This window comes from Artemia sp. Qi Xiang Cuo, chromosome 11 (assembly GCF_049724085.1).
Source record: "Artemia sp. Qi Xiang Cuo chromosome 11, ASM4972408v1, whole genome shotgun sequence".
In the NCBI taxonomy this organism is placed as follows: domain Eukaryota; kingdom Metazoa; phylum Arthropoda; class Branchiopoda; order Anostraca; family Artemiidae; genus Artemia; species Artemia sp. Qi Xiang Cuo.
Window position 1 is genome coordinate 42,948,580 of NC_142804.1, and position 21,464 is coordinate 42,970,043.

Here is a 21,464-nt window from a genome sequence, read left to right on the forward strand (position 1 = left end):
ATAGTTTTTTTTTATTGGTTTTAGCCTTGAAAATGATTTCTTTTCAGAAGCAAGCTTACTGGAATTCCATTCAATCTACTCTCTTTTTCTGATGTTATCAGTTTTATCATGGACCGAGGAGACCATTTCTTTTCAGCACTAGGAGACCGAGCTTTGCTTATGAAGGGAATTATGCACATAAATGTGATATTCAGTGTAGCCTCCCTGCGGAAATGAGTACTCTCCATACCCTGATTTACACATGAAAAATCTTTGTGTAATTCATATAGAATTCATTTTTTTTAATCAAAGATACAAAAGAGATGGTAATTTTCAAATTCTAGGAGCTAGTTTTTCCTTCCAGTTGGTATCCCTGGCAATTTTTAATTAATTTAAGGTTTCTGCCGCAATGATGCCAAGAGGAAGTGAAAGGAGGATATGTACTGCGGCATTAGTTGTGAATCTGGCTGAAAAAAGCGGAGAGTATGCGACATTCACCTTCCCCCACCCGAAAGCTTGTTTTTGCTATACTACTCGTCGCCTGAAAGCGGTTTTGCCGAAAATAACAATTTTTGGCGAAACTGAGTTACAAACGCTTTCTTGTGTAAAAAAAAATCTCCTTTCGAATGGTCTAATTGGCATTGCTGTAAGACGTTTCTAACTGCCTGTATTTTGCAGTTCTCCTTTGCCGAATTGCATATTTTTCGATTTCTTTAAAGCGGTTTTGCCGAATCGCATACGGGATTATAGCATGGTCCGTTTTGCCGAAAGTTGCTGATTTGCTGAACGCGACCTTGGAGAAGAAGAAGACGATCTTTCTTATCTTGATGAACAAGATATAATTATGAGGCCCAAGAGATTGAAAATGTCGATTTCCCCAGATATTTTTTAAACAGACAGGTAAGAATTAGATATTTTGAGACAGAAGTATGTATAGCAGCATTAATTGGAGTTTGCTTCAACAGTTCTAAAGGAGGTGCTAATGAAGGTTCATGGGCAGAAAACAGTCTATAACACTAATCTGTTTCCTACTTGGGAAGCTAGTCCTGATTCAGCTGGCAAACATTTTCCTGAATGGGATGTTCATGTCAATATTGCATTGACACAAACTAGTTTGTGTCACTAAAATCATTCTTAGAAAATGTTCCAGTAACATGGGTGAACATAAAGATTTCTTTTTTAGCCCCGAAGATTTGTCTTCAGATGAAGATTCTGACCCGACGTATTTCCCGCAAGTGGAAAGTGATCCAGAATCTCCACCCAGTAAGGGATCTTCATCAGAAGTCGAAAGTACTGCACTCTGCGAAGATGCTGGCCAGTCCGGCTCTCCTACTACTCGGACAAGTAATAGAACAGAAAGTGAACCGGAGGCTACCAGAGAAATCAGTGAAACAGCTTCTGCTAGCATGTCTCCAACCACAGAAGGAAATGATGGTACAGAAACGAGAAATAATGCATCCAAAAAAGTCAGAAAGAGGTTAAATAACATGGAAAAGTGGGTGAAAAATCAGATAAAGAATGCAGTAAACTCTGGAAATGTTTATCTGAACCCTGTTACCAAAAAGTACATGGAAAGGAGAAGGAAGTGAAATCCTTTAATTGCCCTCATTCGTGCCCTTTCAGATGTTTTGAACATTTCTCGGAGACTGATCGTCAAATTGTGTTTAAAAACTTTTGGGCATTGTCAAAAGATTCCAAAAGGATGTACTATTTGAAAACAACAAAACCTTTACCTAAAAAAAGGAACAAAAAAAGAGTGAATTTAATCTTGCATTTCATGTTCCTAAAACTGACAGATGCGATGTTTGTGAAGAAAAAAAGGTGGCTGAACAAAATGGTACTGAATTATCTGAAGAGGTCAAAACCTCTCAAGCAAAACATGTGAAAGGAAAACTAGAAAGCAAAGAAGAAAGAGATAAGGACAGGGCTTCGGATGACCCCGTATAGTGTTTTGATATGGAAAACGTTTTTTCTTTGCCAAAGGGGGATGTTTCATCCTTTTTTTTTACAAAAGAAAGATCACTTGCTTTAACTTAACTGCTATTCCTACCTTTCTCAGACAGACAGGATAGCTAATCAAGAAAGTTTATTGTTGTTTGTGGTCAGAATGTCTTGCTGGTAGAAGTGTAAATGATATTGCCAGTGGTCTTTGTGCTATCCTTGGTAAGGTTTTTACTACCTATCCTGACATCAGAAACTTGGTTACATGGTCAGATTCATGTGTGCCTCCAAATCGTAATCAAATAATGGGCTACATGATGCAAGACATCCTGAAGAAGCATTCACACGTCCAGAGTATAACGATGAAGTATTCTGAGCATGGCCACTCCACGATTCAGGAGGTCGATGCTGCTCACAGCGTCATTGAGAGGTCTTTGAAGCACAAGGAAGTCTTTTCGCTACTAGACTTGACAAAAATGCTTTTGATTGTTCGGCCCCGTGACCCGTTTGTCATTATTCAAATGACCAAACAGAAGTTTTTTGATTACGCCAAAACGTCCAAATGCTAAGTATAGCTTAGTGCCATTTTCAAAGGTGAAGTTACTACAGTTTAAGCAAGGACTATGCAAAAGGGTGTTCTACAAAACTTCGTTTGCGGATACTACTCCTTCTGTATCGCTGATTGCACCAGAGGCTAGCCCAAGGAGGCCATTGCCCAATGTGTCAGCAGTGAATGTTGTGGAAAGGTTGCTGCCTCCTTTGCCTTCTAGTACAGTAGTTGAGTTGCCAACAGCAAATATAAAAGACGTAGAATCGCTTTACCTTTTCATCCCAGCACTAGATGTGACATATTTGACAAGTCTTAATAGAAGTTGAGGTACCTAGCACTTCAGCTGAAATCACAGCGTGTCCCAAAGCAGCCTCTGCCGTTAATGCTCCGAAGGTTAAAACCAGAAATTCCAAGAAGCTTCTTGCTAAGTGAGACCTCCCACTGATCTTTTGTTACATTTTATTGTAAAACTCCCAGTTAATTGTCGAAATTAAAATTTGTCTATCAGATGAAATATGTTTTGCCGAAAGTTACATTTCTAATTCATGCTGAGCCGATTCCGTTTTGCCATATCTTACCTATGTTCCGAAATTTTCAGGCGGTTTTGCCGAAACTGATATTCATTCCGTTTTATCTCAGGAAAGGCTCACCTTAGACTAATAAAAATAAGCACAACGATATAAGCGATTTTTCTTCTTAATTTTGAAACAAAAATCAACGCTCTAGCTATAGCCGATTCTGAGATACAAATGTCAAAATTTTCAAACTCTTTTTTCTCCTGTTTTTGGAAAAACAGATTCGGCAAAACTGCTTTCAGGCGACGTACTGTCGTCTGATGCAGCTCATTGCTGACAATTTTAGTAATAGCCAAGGACTAATTGTTTAATGTGTGTTTATAATGTATTGCATAATGCTTCTAAATTCTTCAAGTACCGCATTTGTTAAATAGTTACTTTTCTTCAATACCGCATGAATAACACCTACTTCAAAAGCACCCCTCTTGCCCTCTCCATAATAAAAATACTGTAGCTATGCCTCTGAGTAATTTCAAAGTCTATTGCTTATTGTAAGCTGGGACACAGTGGTAAAACCAATATAAAAGTTCTTCTGTAAAAAGTTTGTTTTGCTTTGATTGGTTTATGTGTATGACATATTTTCAAAAGGTTCAAGTTCAATCATATCATGTACTTCTTCAATAGACCCCCCTCCATCCCCCCATTAAAAATACTGTAAGTACACCTCTGAGAATCGCATTGCCAACTTCTCTAAAAAAAAGCAACTGAATAATGTGGCCACAAACAAAAATAAATATGATACAGATGTCTTTGTGCTCTATTTTAAAATGTTAGAAAAAAGGTTGGGTGTCCGCTTTCCGCATCCATTTAGTCTATGTATGTCAGGAGCGTAATGGTGCAAGGTGGGGGGGGGGGAGCAACTGCCGCCTCCAGACCAAAGTCTGTCCCCCTCCCTATCCTTGGATTGACCCCCTGCTGAAATTTAGTTTCTGCAAAAATCTTGTCAAAACTAAGTTAAGCCTGCATATTTTAGGAATCCAGAGAAACAGGATAGTTTTCTTACTCTATCTTTGCCTTCATGGTAATATTTGGATCATTTCTCAGTTTTCACTGTCATTTTCATTTGATTTGGGAAAATTGGCTGCCATTGTGCCGCTCCCCAGGATTTTGACGAAATTACGCCGCTGTGTATGATTATATTCATTTATGCTAGAACCTAGAAGCCTGGGAAAGGGCGGATCCAGGATTTTTTCTTAGGGGGGTGCAAAATAGGTCGATCCGATAAACTTACGTTAGGAGCAAGTTTAATTAACACAAACTTGCGTTAATTAAGTAAATTACACTACTTTAGAATACGTTAGGGGGGGGCGCCCCTTGCGCCCTGGATCCGCCACTGAAACAGGGAACCACAGAGGACAGACGATCAACAGCACCAAATTGATTGGTACCATAAAGTTATTTCAGTTGGACGTCTGATTTACATACATTTTGTTTGTACATGTTGTGAGCTGGGTATATTTTTCGTTATTCATGTGTGGGGGTAAAATTTATTTCTGATGTAAATGAGAGATAAGTTTAAACTTCCCCCCACCCCCTAATGTGCAAATATATACCCTGAATTGGTATATATTGGGGTGGGGGGGAGGTTAAAATTCATTTCCGACAAAAATGATTATTATATTTGGAAAGAGCATAAAAAAAGGCATCGAGTGGTATGTTTACTTTATTCGTAAGTCAATAATATGAATAACGAAAAATTTACCGCAAGCTGTTCTTCTATTGTCCATTACCTTAAAATGACAATTATTGTATTTTTAACTATCATAGCCTTTGCTCAGTAATGTGTTTTTGTTATCGATTTAATTTGGGTAGATTTATGTAAGGATTTCTTTTTTGTTAGGAGACTGTCCGTTTTCATCAGGGAATGTTAAGTTTGAATTTCTGATATAGCCTAAATCTTGCTGAAATGGATAGTATAGCACACATAAAACCAGGGACTACAATTGACATTCAAAGAACAAATGGTAAGAAATTCAGTAGGCAGTAAAATTCTAGTTTAGCTACTTTTCACTCTCTTGGATAGGGGTTAGGTTAGGGAAATGGGTAAATTTTTTGTAGTTCATATTATTGATTTAGGCCTACAAATAAAGTAAACATACCATTCGATGCCTTTTCCAGATATAATAATCATTTTTGTTGGAAATTAATTTCACCCATGCCCCCCATATATACCAATTCAGGGTAGGCCTATATATTTGCAAATTAGGGGACTGGGGTAAGTTTTATTTCTGATGTAAATGAGAAGTAAGTTTAAATGGTAAAATCCTACTTTAGCTACTTTTAGCTATCTTGGAAAGGGGTCAGGTTAGGAAAATGAAACTTTCAGGGATGGGTCTATAGGCAAAAGTATGTCATGGGAAGGTAATTTGGTCAATATTTACCAAATCATATTATTGAGTTAGAAATAAAGTGAATGCACCATTTAATGCCTTTTTTATGCTGATGACAAATATAATAATCATTTCTATTGGAAATGAATTTTAGCCCCCCCCCCTATATATGCCAGTTCAGGGTATATTTTTCTACATTAGGGGGAGGTAAAGTTTAAACTTACCTCCCATTTATATCAGAAATAAAATTTGCCCCCCCCCCCTAATGTAGAAATATAGGCTATAGCCTACCCCAAAGTGGCATATATAGGGGGGGGGTTCAAATTCATATCTGATAGAAAGGATTTTTAGACTCATAATCAGCATAAAAAAAGGCATTGAATGGTGTATTCACTTTATTTGAAACTCAATAATATGATTTGGTAAATATTGACTGGAAGATTTGTTTTTTGAGGAGGAATTAACAACAGTACTAAAAGGATTAGAAAATAATAAGGCTCCAGGTGCTGATATTGTGGTAAATGAGTTTCTTAAATATGGTGGCTCTGAGGTTAGAAATAAGTTACTGGAAGATTACGAACATGATTTTTGAAAAAGGGGAAGTACCTAACAATTTTAGGAAAACCTTAATTAAATCACTTTATAAGAAAGGTGATAAAAGTGAGTGTGGTAATTATCAAGGCATTAGTATAGTCTCTGTAGGTAGTAAATTACTTAGTAATATGATACTTTTTAGACTTAGAGATGCTGTAGACAAAGTTTTAAGAGAAGAATAGTGCAGTTTTAGAAAAGGTAAAGGATGTGTTGACCAAATTTTCACTCTTAGGCTAATAATTAAGAAGTGCCTGAGTTTTCAAACACCTTTGGTCCTCAGTTTTATAGATTATGAGCAAGCTTTCAATTCTGTCAATAGAAGAGCTTTAGTAAAGGTTTTATCCTTATATGGTATACCAGACAAATACATTAAAGTGATTAGTGCTATGGACAAGAATAACACTGCTATGGTTAAGGTAGGAAATGATGTTATCAGCTGGTTTTGTATTAAATCTTTAGTTAAGCAGGGTTGTGTTCTATCCCCCTTCATATGGATTATTTTGATGGACATTGTTTTAAGGAGCACAGGAAAGGCAATGGGAGACCATGGAATCAAATAGGGAGGAAAAGGTCTCCTGGACTTGGATTATGCTGATGATTTAAGCATCCTAGATGAAAGTATGAGCAAAATGAATGAAGTTTTAGAGGTTTTTTGAGTTCAGGGTGCTAGAATTAATTTGAAAATTAATGTTAGGAAGACTAAGTCACTAAGGCTAGGAATAAGTCAAGATGAAAAGGTAACATTAGGTAATGAAAAGATTGATCCGGTGGGCAGCTTCACTTACCTAGGTAGTATTATTAGTAAAGACTGTGGGAGCAGTGGAATTATTCAAACTAAAATAACCAAGGCTCAGGGTGTTTTTTCACAGTTAAAAAAAAGTTTGGAAGAACAGGAAGATAGTTCTACGAAACAAGATTAGAACAATAGTAGCTACAGTTATGACAGTGGTCAAATATGGCTTTGAAGCATGGACACTCCAAAAAGCAGATGAAGATTTGCTAGATATTTTCCAGAGGAACTGCCTACGGATTGTTCTGGGTACCCAGCTGACTGACCATATTTCAAACAATAAGCTATACAAAAAATGTGGTTTAATACTGCTCTCTATGGCTATAATGAAAGAAAGGTTGAGGTGGCTAGGGCATGTTGTGCAGATGAAGGATGACAGATTACCAAAGATTGTTCTTTTTGGCCAACTGTCTAGGGCTAAATGGAAAGCAGGTTGTCCCTGTCTGGGGTGGAGGATGTCATAAAGAAAGATTTAAAGGAAATGGAAACTTTGTGGGCAGATGTAAAAAGGGAGGCTTTAAATAGATTGGGGTAGAGGAGGAGTGTGCATAGCTGTGGTGGCCTTAGGCGGCTTGGTGCTGTGATGAGTTGTTAGTAGTAGTAGTAGTAGTTTGAAGTACCTGAAATTATCTACACTGGTTTACCAATGACAAAGAGCTGATATCAGCTGAAAGCAGTTTTTATCAACTGAGTACAGAATCAATTGTGGTCCCTTAACTAATGTCCATTGCCTAAAGCAGAATATACAGGCTAGCAATCCAACCTGGAATACGGCACCGCCCCTTTTGTTTACTGTGTCATCCTTCCAAATTAAAAAACAAATCTTGAAAGAGTCTTTCTCAAGGAAAGGAGCAGGACAGTTCCGCCATGATCAATCGAAACAAGATCAAGAGAGATATAAAGCACTTGTTGCAAAGCTTAAGGACAGAACAGCTGGTGGTGAACAAAACCTCGCAATCCGTGACCTCTGTATTGTTTCAAAAAACCCGAAAAGCGGAGAAGTCCCTCCTCCGAACCCAATGCAGAATTCCAAGTTGTGAACTGTGTAAATAATGTAAATATGGGTGTTACTGAACATGTTAGTGCTTTTTCTACGGAAAGACTCTCATCCATGACTAGTGACAGCTCATTGGAGAGCAAAACAAGCTCTGGAAGCTACTACACTGCTCACTTGAAAGCGCCAGCAACCACTTTAGGCAAAACAGATGAGGACTCAAGTCAGCTGGGCAACAGGACCAATGACCGGAGTAAGCAACACTAAAAATGAGTAAGTACAGATTTTTATGCTCTAATTACTAATGTTGACCAACTTCCTAACAAATTGAACAAGCTGAAATCTGTGATTTATTCCAAAAATTATGATCTGGTCCTATTGACTGAGGTTTGTCCCAAGTCCAGTAGAAATAGGCTTGAAGATTCCCATGTTAAGATTCCAGGGTATGGTGTCATGTCAAACCTACAGTCTTCAGAATGCAGGCGTGGTACGTTGGCACTATTCAAGACATGTTATAGTATACAATCATTATGTCTCCCAGGTAACTCACAATTTGTCAAATCTGTATGGTTTGACCTATGTGATGATGGCGGTGGAGTAATAACCAGAGTAGGCTGTATTTACAGAAGCCCATCTTCCTCAGATTGCCAAGAAACCAAGCGGACAATAGCAACAATGCTGCACAAAGCAACTATGAATTACATGGGGAACCTTTTTATAGCTGGTGATTTCAACTTCCCCGACCTCATATGGAAGGAGGGATATCCATATATACCTGTACTTACGGACAGAAGCAGAAGCACGAATCTATTCACAGACTGCCTTCACAACCTTAATCTCTACCAGATTGTTGAACAAGCTACTAGAGGCCAACTTTTCCAGAGACCGACTCTACTGGACCTAGTGTTCTTACAGGATAAAGACCAGCTTCAGAACATAAATTACTTACCTCCTCTAGGAAAGAGCAATCATCTAATCCTAGAAGTGAATGTGTCATTTTGTAAGATAAAAAATGATTACATAAAGAAAACTTATGTAGACTACAGGGTGATCAGAAAAGAGCTGGAAGGCGTAGTTTGGTCACCTTTACTTCAAGGGGACGTCGACCAACAATGGGCTAACCTAAAGGACAAGCTACTTACACTTCAAAAAACACACATCAGTAAAACTCACGCCAAAGCCCAAAACGCTGCCTTTCATGACCCCTGAGATATGTAAGGAAAGAAACAGGAGGGGACGGTACTGGAGAAAGTACAATAAAGGAGGGAAGGAAGAACACTACCAAAAGTTTGCAAAAGCTTGAAACAAACTAAGAAGCCTAACTAAACAACTTTATGCATGGTATGAGTCTAAGCTAGCTGATGATAGTAAGAATAACCCAAAGAAGTTCTGGAAGTACGTATCAAGTAAGGATCACAGCAGACAGTCAGTAAAAACACTCAGTACAGATGATAGCAAGGAAGTGACCTACTTGAAGGACATCACCAAACTCCTCAACAGGCAGTTTGCATTGGTTTTCACCAATGAACCAGATGGTCATCTTCCTCATAGCCCATCATACGACATCCCTAACCCGATGCCACTTATTTTACTCTCCCCCCCCTGTCGTCCAAAAGCGACATGAAGCACTAGACATCAACAAGTCTGCCGGTCCTGATAACTTACACCCAAGACTATTGAAGGAGCTTACCAAAAAAGTTGCACAACCACTATGCAATATATTCTAACTGTTGCTTGACTCCAAAAAGATACCCAAAAGACTGGAAGCTGTCACCCCAATATTCAAGAAAAGTGACCGCACCAAAGCCATAAACTACAGACCCATCAGTCTGACCTCAGCGGTGGCAAAAACCCTTGAGCGGATTGTGAATGCTGATATTTTGACAAATCTCCGTAATAATAATATATCTTCCCCTGACCAGCATGGCTTTCAGCCAGGAAAACCGGTTCAGACCAATCTCTTGGAAAAAAACGGCATCATAATTAGTCAGCTGGAGAAAGAAATCCCAGTGGACTTGGTTTTACTGAAACTAGTCAAGGCTTTTAACAAGGTACTACAAAACCATCTCAGCTTGGAACTTTTGGCAGCAGGTACCCACGCGGACATCGTCGATTGGGTCATGCACTTTCTGACTGGCCAGAGTCAGCAGGTTCGACTCTTCACAAATAATGGTGACAAGGTCTTCTCCAAACCATGTGATGTTGTAAGCTGATTCCCCCAAGGCATTGTTTTGGGCCCTACCCTATTCCTTATATACATCAAAGATATGATGAACAGAACAGAAAACAACATCACACTCTATGCTGACAACTCCAAGCTGTTTGGACCTGCAAACCAACAAAGTCTGCAGTATGACCTTCATAAAATCCAAACATGGGCACAAGACTGGCTACTTGAATTCAACACATCAAAGTGCAGTGTCCTTCACTTTGGAAGCAACAACCCCCGTCACCAGTACAAAATGTCCAATCCCAATTCACTGGCTAGCTTAGTACTAGAGACTAGTCCCGAAGAAAGAGATCTAGGAGTGCTGATAGATGAACAACTGGAGTTCCATGGCCACTGGCAACAAGTAGTTTCAAAAGCAAATTCAAGCCTTGGTCTCCTCAAACACACTATAACCACCCACTCCTGTACAGTCTTTCTAAGGCTCTATAAGGCTATAGTTAGACCTGTTTTGGATTTTGGTACGTGTCTCACCTCCCCTTCTTATAAGAATGATACCAGTCTAATTGAAGGAGTTCAAAGACGTGCCACGAAGTGCATAGTTGGCCTACTAGATCTCCCATACAACAACAGACTGAAACGCATGCAGCTGCCAACACTTGTCTTCAGATGCCACCGTGGTGATATGATGCTGACCTACAAGTATAACGCACAACCAAATAACCCCCTCTTTACCAAACATTCAAGTCAGCACCATACAAGAGGACACTCACATAAGCTGTCAAAACATGAATGCGGCAACACTTCTTCTCCAAGCGTGTTGTCAATGATTGGAATAGCCTTCAAGCTGAAACGGCGACTGCACCTACTGCTGCATCCTTCAAGTCCAGACTTGACAAGGAATGGAATAACAAGCCATGGAAATAAGAGTGGGACTGTCCGTCCCACTCTACTACTGACTGATGCCAACTTTATCATAATGAGTGTCTTGCTAGGAGGCTGATGCTGCTTGTCATACCTAACCATCTTGCATACTCGATACAAAGTTGCTGTTGTGTGGCGGTGTCAGCTCTGTACCACTGAGAATGGTCTTTACAGGCCATACCTACCTCGTGGCCACTGCTACTGAGTGGGCTTAAATTGCATCTCTCCAGCAGACCTGTTGTATGGTGTGTCACTGGGCCCTAACACAGTGACGAATTTTTGCCATCATTGACCCAGAGCACAACAGATCCAGTATGGACCTTAATTTGCTCTGAAGTGTGAATTAAGGTAATTAAGGTAATATGCTTATGACATTTAAGCTTACTTCACAAGAACCCATCCCTCCTCAATTCATTTGTCAATTTCCCAAAATATTGGCACTGACAGGAGAGGACATTCAAAGAAGCTATTCAAGCCACCTGTCTAAACTCAACACCCCCAACAGTTTTTTCTCCAGCCATGTACAAAGCCATTTAATCTCTAAAATACAACAGTCTCATCACCCAATGATGAAGCTTTCAAGACGTTATTAGATGCCTAATGGACATATGTTCCCTGAAAGTACCAGTGGGATGCGTTTGATTTTTAATCATTCACATCATTAATTATGGAGCAATTCAAAGATCAAGATGGATCTTAATTGGTTCTGAAGTGCAGATTAAGGTAACAAATAAGATAGAAGTAAAACAATTCTTTACATGCTAAAATTACATGCAGATGCAATTTTATTGACTCTGATACAGGAGGTCATACTCAAACAACTGATAGGATGTGGGGCACTGCTAAATGGAGAACAAGAGATATAGGGGGGCAAAAAGACATCATTTGGAATCTTGTTTATCAGAGTTTATTTTGTGACAGCACTTTTCCACCAAAGTTTCTTGGCTACTTTGTTTGTGAAGAACCTTAAGTGTTCTGATTTTCAATATAGTGTTCTATTCTATTTATTTGTTGAAAACACCTTAGGTATAGGTTGGCAATATTTAAAAACTGCCAAATTTTTAGCATGGTAGCATTAATACATAGGTACCCAAATTTACTTTTATCCCCTCTCCCCCTAATGGGGCTAAAGTAAATTTCCAATTCAAATCAATTTTATATTTGGGTTCAGGATGATATTCTGATTCTAAAGATATGTCTGTTTCTTAGCAATCTCAGTTGTCATTTAATCTCAAAATTTACCCAACAGGCTCCTAATCTTGGACATGAATTATATAAATTTAGAAAGTTGGGATTGACAGATTACAATTTTGGAAAACTTTAGTTTTCTACATTTAAATTTAGACAAAAGCTATTTCTGCAACCTAGCCTATTTAAATACAATTATTCTGCTTTGCAACACTTGTCTTGTATTAAAACTGAAACTGGTGCCCCTGGAGCATGTATGAGTTTGATAATATGACATGATAATATACTATGAGTTGCTGGCCTCAGCTCCTCAATATAAGTTGGACATTGACACTTATCATTGTCTCAGTATTATTGATAATCTTGCTTCAAGTGGCATAAAAACTTACTTTCAGTACATTCCTAGCCACTCTGGCATAAGTGGTAATCATCAGGTTGATGAAATAGCAAAAAATGCTATAAATATTGACCAGCCAAGTGAGAGACCAATCCCAATTAGAGATATTTACCAATGGAGGCTATCAGATATTAATTTTAATAAGATTAGTCCTATCCTTTCCCCCTTTCCCAATAAGTATCTTTCTAAAATTTATCATAGAATTCGTTCTGGAACAAATGGACTAAATTTCCTTGCATTCTCATATAAGCTTTCTAATTCAAGTGGGTCAATTCCCCTGTCCCCTCTTTGCAGGCATTGTAATATGAATAATGAAACATTTGACCATTGCCTATTTGAATGTAATATGCAGACGTCTGCACAATAGATGTTGCTTTCTAACCTGTTAAAATGCTTCAAACACCACAAAATCCCACTATCAGCCAAGAGCCTAGCCAACTGTACCTGCACATAGAGCATAGAAATCGACATCTATCATCTTATATTTGAACTCCTAGAGTCAAAAGATCTGCTGAAAGATATCTGAATATATCTAATAAATATGAGGCAATCAAGCCAGTAGCTCTGTAGCCCACAGAGTGAAGCATAAGGAAAAGGGCTAAATAGTTTTACTGAAAAGCCCGCCTGCTGTTAAATAGAAGAAGAAGAAGACATCAGTTATGATTTTGGAATGATACATGCCTCTAAAATCAGTAGAGTTACATTTACATAGCATCAACTTGAAGGGATTCTTTCTGTTTGGCAACATTTGTGGGTTTAATTTCTCAATTTGTCCAATATATTCTGAATTTTAAGTAATCCTCTTGACTATAGAACCTTTTATACCTGACCTCCTTGTATGGAAGTGGTAGTTTTAGAAACTTAAGAGGGGGTTCAAATGGAAATAAGAAATTTTTGTGTTCTTTTTACCCTTTCCCCCTTTTGATGTTGTATCAAAGCTTTAAGATACAATAGTCACTCTGTTCAGTAAAATCAAAAGATCTAATAAGTATGCCTCCCTGGTCAACATCCCTGCACCTATAGGGCAGCGGCTTTGTATAAATCACATATTGTTCACAAATAAATCTTAGTAGAAAGGTGCCATTTTCATTTTTGGTTATCTGATCAGCTAGGGGCTCTTAGGGATTGTTTGCTAGGCCAAGATTTCTAATCTTTCCAAAGTATACACTTTGGAAAGTGTATACCCTGGAAACAACACATTTACCTGGGTAAATCAAAGGATGCTACATGAATCTAACTTTTCACATTATCTGCAATATATTTGGAAAATCAGTAATGTTGTGAAAACAGCTTGGGAGATGAAGTTAGAACTTTAAGGGACTTTTGGGGTGAGGGTGAGACAAGGGGACTTCACGTTTGTATTGGGGAAGGGGCTAAACTATTTTTGTTTCTAATGCACTAAAATATTTTAGTACTATAAGCCCTTAAAAGACTTATCAAAAGAAATTGTGTGTTTTTAGGTTATCAAAAAAGTATATCTGCAATATCCCAAGAATAACTTTGAATATCCAGTTTAAACTTCCAGAGAGTGTTATGAAGGGGTATTTAGTTATTGAACTATAATGTGGAGGGAAAAGGTAGAACTAAATTAAAAGACACTGTGCGTATAGATGTTATCAAAGTACCATATCTACTATACCGTGAAAATGATGGGGGATGATGGAATCAAAACTTGATTGTGGAAGAGAAGGAGGAGCAGGCATGGTACCTGAAATTTTGTGTTTGAGGGAGAGGCTGTATATGCTTGGTCTCTAGCTGTTTCTAGATTTGTAGCTTGAATAAAAAAGTATTTTTTCTTTCAAAAAATAAATGATACTCTGGTTGTTAGAAAGTTTATAGTGGAGCAGCACTACTTCTGTTTGTGGTAATTTCTGTTTAATTTTAATTTCTGGATTATCTAGGATTCATTGGTTCATTTATAGCAGTATCTGGTATTTGTATATTTATTGTTCATGTTTGTTTTCTGTCAATATTTCTTTTTGAGAAAAGTATTTTTAAGATAATTCACAAAAAGATATAACCAACTAAACATGTCTGAGCTTTTGTTTTGTTTTTGAAGTGTTGGAATAAATCCAAGAAACATACTAGGATCAAATTTCACTGGTGACTCACACAACTCCTAAAGATTGCCTATTCATAAATATTGTATAATGCTTTGTAAAATTCCATATGAGGTGCTTTTTGGTATCTTGGAAAATAGTTATGTTAGCAGAATGAGTTCATCTTGGAGTTCATCAAAGATGGACTCCTTGGGGTTCATCTTTGATGAACTCCTTTGGAGAACCCTTGGAGGTCATCAAAGATGAACTCCAAGGGCCTAAGTTAGACCCTGGATTGCTGTTTTCAAACTCTTATCTCTACTCCTTCCCTATTCTCGAGGCCTTGAAAATGACATAGAAAAAGTTCTAATTTTTCAGAACTGTAAATATAGAGAAATATCATGAGTTGGAGCATGGGAAGCACTCTTTACCTTTCCTGAGGGCCCAAGTGGTGTGAGATGAAGGGATTGGCAAGACGAAGGGATTATTTGAGATTTTTTTTAGATATGTGTTGTGTAAACTGAAAAACTGTAATTTTGTTTGTTTCAAGTTTCAACTTTGATCTAAACTTCCATCAGAAAAACTTAAAAAGAAAAAATTAATTGTCAGCAAAAAGAAGTAAAAGTGGGTATAGAGAATTTGCAAAATGCTAGGGGATCATGAGGTAAAGTTTTACTAGACATAATAAATTTCTTAATTGTCAAGATTAAGAGAAATACTAATCTTAGAAAAAGATGTGAAAATTTTGAAATCATAGCTGAAAAGACCTTGCTTATTTGTAGTTGAAAGAAGGGAAAAATTTAATAACTCAACCTGCTACAACATAACAACACAATAATAATAAACCCCAAGCTGGAATCAGATCCTGTAATCATTGGGAGTAACAATCATTAAATTTAACTTGTCAACATAATGTAAAAGTAATTGAACAAGTAAAACAGTAAACTGGAAACTGAAAGGCTGAGAAAAAAAAGTAAGAAAAAGGTAATGCTGGGCAAGTAGCTATTTGATAAATGTAATTCTGTTTGCTAAGCGAAAATTTGCTAAGAGTCTACAAAATCATAGATCCAGTAATGTATAAAAAAAACAGTGCATACTTAGAGAATAACCCTAGTGAAATTTTGAATCTTGTGTGTAAATAAGAAATATAATAAGTCTTTCAACCCTTTGCTGCTTATTCCCTCCAAAGAAGATTGGGTTGAAAATTTCTCTCCTGAGTTCTCACCTCCCAACCCACAAATTGAAGCTAAATTTGAACCTGACTTAAAGTCTTTATAAGACTGTTTTAAAGTTTAAACAAAAAATTATGAAGGTGATATTATTATTTGTGGTATGAATCTGGTTAATGGTAGCTTATGTTTGATAGAGTGTTTAACTTTACTTTTTCAAATTATATTTGCTACTTATGTGGTGCCAAATTCATTTGGTGTTGGACTTATTACCCTTCAAAAATCCCTCACAGTATATCTCTCACCCAATGATCACTGTTACCCCTATGCTATGTAAAATTTTTGAACTGTTAGTTATTGATGACATTAATTGGGTTTGCTCTACTCTTGAAAAAAAGTTGGGGTTTAAGAAGGTTGGCAGCAGGGAATATACACATCATTTAAAGTCAATATATTGCTTGAGTGTGACCATAATGTTGATGTATTGAATGCTGCACCATTAGATGTCAGATGAGCATTTTACTTGGGTATACATAGCTAGTTGTGCTCATAGTACTTATAACTGTGGCCTATATAAGTCTGTTGTGGTACCTCTCCATAATTGGAAGTGAAAGTTAAGGTCACCATCCCACATGGAATGGAAATTTCTAAGGTTGTTTTTCCTGTAAAAAAGGGGGTTTGTCAGGGAGCTGTTTCTTAACCTCATTTATATAATAATAGTGTAATTGTGACCTCTTGTAATCCTCTGGAGTGCCTCTTAGAGTTCTTGTAATCGGCTCAAAGTTGTATTCTTCCCTTGTTATGCCTCATATTCTTGCTCTTTTCCTTTTTGGCCTCTGGTATCAGATATAAATAAATCTACACTCTAGTCTTGTTTTATTGTTTTTAATGTTTCGGTTATGTTTGCCCCCTTGGAAAAGCAATTTCATGATAAGTATTTTCTGTACTGTTTTCTCTATCTATATCTGCCACTACACAAAAGACTTCAGAAGTTTTAATATTGTTCAGCTAAGGAAACGCCCTCTGACATTTTTTTTTATCTGTAGTATATATTTTTTTGTTACTCCACTTCTGCTTTTGTATTTTTAAGGTGGTTAATAAAACACATTCATTTATCCATGCATACTGACAAAGACCTTAGAAAGGTACAAGTCCAACTTAGAGCAGAGGCCCCTCAGTCACGCTATTTTAATGGTAAAATATAGAATTCAGTGTATATGCTGACAAGCAAGACCAGATAGAAAACCAAACAGACTAGAATTAAAATTTATTTCACTTTATTCAAGAAAGTAAAATATAGTTAAATAGTTACTTATGCTACATGCCATGGGGTAAAAAGGTGAGAATCATAAGGGGGGTTTGGATATTTTGAAAATTAAATGATATTTCTACATAGAACGCTGTTTGGGATTAGCAAAGATTTCAAACAAATTTAGAACAATAATCATAATGAAATAAGAGAACATCACACTTGCGGTGTAAGTACTACCAACAGTACCTTCAATACCAATAAATGAATGATTTAGTCATTTCATTGCATTTCCAATGGCAAGATCTGCCATTGGAATACTGTCTTGATTAAATAAATGTAAGTGTTTAGGACAGTAATGAGAGAAATGTATCCTGAAATAGTATCCTGAGATTGCACCCTGAAATAGATTTTAGAAAAATTGATCAATTATTAATTAACTTAATTAGAAACCAAACAAGCATGCTAAATTGAGATGGATGGGAGACAACTGTCCCCTAGATTCCCTCCCCGTGAATTTGAAAAATATGTTTTTGGTTATTTTAATTGAAAATACTTAATTTTAGGAATTTCATTGAATAAATTAATCAAAAGACATCAAAATTGCCCCCCCCCTTTCCCCTATTAATTTTGGAAGATGTATTTTGCTGTCCCCCTTGCGTTTTGTCAAGTCACACCCCTAAAATTAAAACACTTTTATTAGTACCATTGCTATCCTATTTCTCAGTATTGATCACTTACACCTGTTCTTTTTCATGCTGAAAATTCTATACTCTTATAACAACTACATTTAAGAGGCTTTTAATAATCATTCTTTGTTTTTTACCTTTTATCCAAATCACACCCTGATATGCGTCTTTTATAATCAGCCCAAATTCCTAGCCAAGCTTTTTATCTTGTTTTTCAAGGGTGCCGGCTGAAAATTTTCCAGGGAGGCCAAAAGAGGGAACATATTTTAGGATGTTCTTTTTAAGGAATTAGTTCATTTTTAAATTAATTTGGAAAAAAATTTCTCAAATAAATTTGCATCCAAAATGAAACAAAAAGTAAATTTTAAAGGATGAGGGTTCCTGGCAAATATATCAATCCATTTGATCAATAATATATTTAATTATTATGCATTTAATTTTAAAAGAAAATCAGATTCAAATCAAAATTACAGAAAGATTTATTGCTCTCGAAGATTATAGTAGATGCAGACTTGTCATCACACAGTTTCCTAAGCCTTAGAATAGGTTACAGAAGGAGTAGAGATTCTCAAAATCATCCTATTTGCACAGGTACCACGTTTTGATTTTATAACGGCCTTGTAAAATGTACCTGTTTCATAACTGGACAATTCTCCTCTTGAATTGAAATCCCTTATATCTTCAGACATTTAAAAAGTTACAGAATAGCAAAAGAAAAACTAAATTTAAGCTTACAATCTAGTTGTCAAATTGACCCTCTTTCTTTTGATTGTCCAATTCAACTGAATAAAATGAATAGATTAAAAAAATTATCACAAAAGAATCTTATCAAAAAATTTGTGATAACAAACTGCAAGTAAAAAATGACGGGTCAATATTCCCCAAAACTAAAAACGGTATTTTTATGACAATTGGTACACTAACAGAATTGGCCTTTTATCCAGATTCTAAATATATAAAGTTCATTAAGTTTATTGTTACCCATCAAAAGCCATGAGTCTGAGAAAATTTGCCGGATTTTTGAAAAAAGAAGGAACTCCCCCAAAACAGCAACTGATCTTTGTGAAAAACTCTTTAATAGATACATAATATCAGAGAACCCTACCATAGAGGTTTTAAGCTCCCATATACAAAAACTGGAATTTCGTATTTTTTTTCCAGATGAAAGATTGTTGATTCATGTTCTTTTTTTTTTCTTTTTTTCTCCCAAGGATGATCCTATCAAACCAAAGGTCCTAGATAATTGGGTGAGAACTCATTTGAGCGTAAATTTAAAGTTTCTTTTTAAGTGACCAAACAGATTGTGTCAAGGGAGTGTTGTTTTCTGCCATTTTAGGGCACTAAACAGTACGGAAAGGGGTACCAGCCCCACGGGGAACGCGTGCTGCCATCTATAAATGAGTCTAACGGTACCTATCTACATAGACAATGTTATTGATCCACGAAGGGGGACAGATTTCTGAGAAATTGATTTGCATAATCGAGGGGAATTATTGATTCACGAAAGGGGAATTTATTTCTTGTTTCTAAGGGGAATTATTTATCCATGAAAGGGGAATTTATTTGTTGTTTCTAAGGGAAATTATTGATCCACTAACGAAATTAGAAATGATATCACTTGTTTTCTAGGAATTATACGGGTTTCTAAAGAGATAGAAATTCTATTTTTAAATATGGCTTCTCTGGTCTTTAGACTTAGTGATAAATTCTTTAATATTCTATCAAAGCCATCGGAATTAGAAATGACATCTTTTGTTAGGTTAGGTTAGCTTTTCATGAGCGCTCATGATAAGCTAACCTAACCTAAATTAAACGTGGAGAAACCTAACCTAATCTAACCTATGGTTTTGGTATTTCTATGTAATAATGTGGAATGTTGTGGTTATGTTAGTTTAGTATTGTCATCAATATCTATTGTCCCCCTCCTCAACTCTAAATTAGAACTTTTAAGCAAAAATAAACTAGAACTCTAACTAAAACTCTAAGCTAAGACTCTAGCCTAAAACTCTAAACTCTTAACTATAACTAAACTAAACTTCAACTCTAACTAAAACTCTAAGCTAGGACTCTAGGCTAAAACTAGGAAATTGATTTGCATAATCGAGGGGAATTATTGATTCACGAAAGGGGAATTTATTTCTTGTTTCTAAGGGGAATTATTTATCCACGATAGGGGAATTTATTTGTTGTTTCTAATGGAAATTATTGATCCACGAACAGAAATATAAACTACATCACTTGTTTCCTAGAAATTATGCTGGACTCTAAAGGGATAGGAATTCCATTTTGAAGTATTGATTCTTAGTGCTTTAGACTTAGTGCTAAATTTTTTAATATTCTATCGGAGCCATCGGAATTAGAAATGACATCTAGGTTAGGTTAGGTTAGCTTATCATGAGCGCTCATGATAAGCTAACCTAACCTAAATTAAACGTGGAGAAACCTAACCTCTAACCTAACCTAATCTGACCTATGGTTTTGGTATTTCTATGTAATAATGTGGAATTTTGTGGTTATGTTAGTTTAGTATTGTCATCAATATCTATTGTCCCCCTTCTCAACTCTAGGCTAAAACTCTTAAGTAAAAATAAACTAGAACTCTAACTAAAACTCTAAGCTAAGACTCTAAGCTAAAACTCTAAACTCTTAATTATAACTAAACTTCAACTCTAACTAAAACTCTAAGCTAAGACTCTAAGCTAAAACTCTAAATTCTTAACTTAACTAAACTAGAACTCTAACAAAAATTTTAAGCTAAGACTCAAGGCTAAAACTCTAAACTATTAACTATAACTAAACTAAACTAGAACTCTAACTAAGAATCTAAGGTAAAACTCTAAACTCTTAACTAAAACTAAACTAGAACTCTAACTAAAACTGTGGGCTAAGAATCCAAGATAAAATTGTAAACTCTTAAATATAACTAAACTTCAACTCTAACTTAAACTCTAAGCTAAGATTCTACGGTAAAACTCTAAACTCTTAACTAAAACTAAACTAGAACTCTAAATAAAACTCTAAGCTAAGACTCTAGACTAAAACTCTAAGCTCTTAACTAAAAATAAACTAAACTAGAACTCTAACTAAAACTCTAAGCTAAGACTCTAAGGTAAAACTCAAAACTCTTAACTAAAACTAAACTAAACTAAAACTCTAAGCTAAGACTCAAAGATAAAACTCCAAACTCTTAACTATAGCTAAACTAAACTTCAACTCTAACTAAAACTCTAATATATGACTCTAAGCTAAAACTCTAAACTCTTAACTATAACTAAACTTCAACTCTAACTAAAACTCTAATCTAAGACTCTAATGTAAAACTCCAAACTCTTAACTAAAACTAAACTAGAACTCTAACAAAAACTCTAAGCTAAGACTCTAGACTAAAACTCTAAGCTCTTAACTAAAAAAAAACTAAACTGGAACTCTAACTAAAATTATAAGTTAAGACTCTAAGCTAAAACTCTAAACTCTTAACTATAGCTAAAGTAAACTAAAATTCTAAGCTATGTCTGTATGGTAAAACTCCAAACTCTTAACTAAAACTAAACTAAACTAGAACTCTAACAAAAACTCTAAGCATAGACTCTAGGCTGAAACTCTGCTCTTAACTATAATTAAACTAAACTTCAACTCTAACTAAAACTCTAAGCTAAAACTATAAAGTAAAACTAAACTAAACTTCAACTCTAACTAAAACTCTAAGTTATGACTCTAAGGTAAAACTCTTAACTAAAACTAAACTAAACTAAAACACTAACAAAAACTCTAAGCTAAGACTCTAAGCTAAAAACTCTAAACTCTTAACTATAACTAAACTAAACTTTAACTCTAACTAAAGCTCGAAGCTAAGACTCTAGGCTAAAACTCTAAACTCTTAACTAAAACT

General features: G+C 36.0%; 1 protein-coding gene across 4 annotated transcripts in view; it reads left to right on the forward strand.

Annotated features, from left to right (window-relative positions):
- Positions 1 to 4,882: 4,882 nt before the first annotated feature.
- Klp10A (kinesin-like protein 10A) overlaps positions 4,883 to 21,464 on the forward strand; it is a 91,754-nt gene continuing 75,172 nt past the window's right edge. For all 4 annotated transcript variants that reach the window (XM_089096795.1, XM_089096796.1, XM_089096797.1 and 1 more), the window contains exon 1: positions 4,883 to 5,009. In XM_089096795.1, coding sequence (XP_088952921.1) covers positions 4,952 to 5,009 — 58 coding nt within the window. In that variant the 5' untranslated portion in view covers positions 4,883 to 4,951. The remainder of the gene's footprint in view (positions 5,010 to 21,464) is intronic.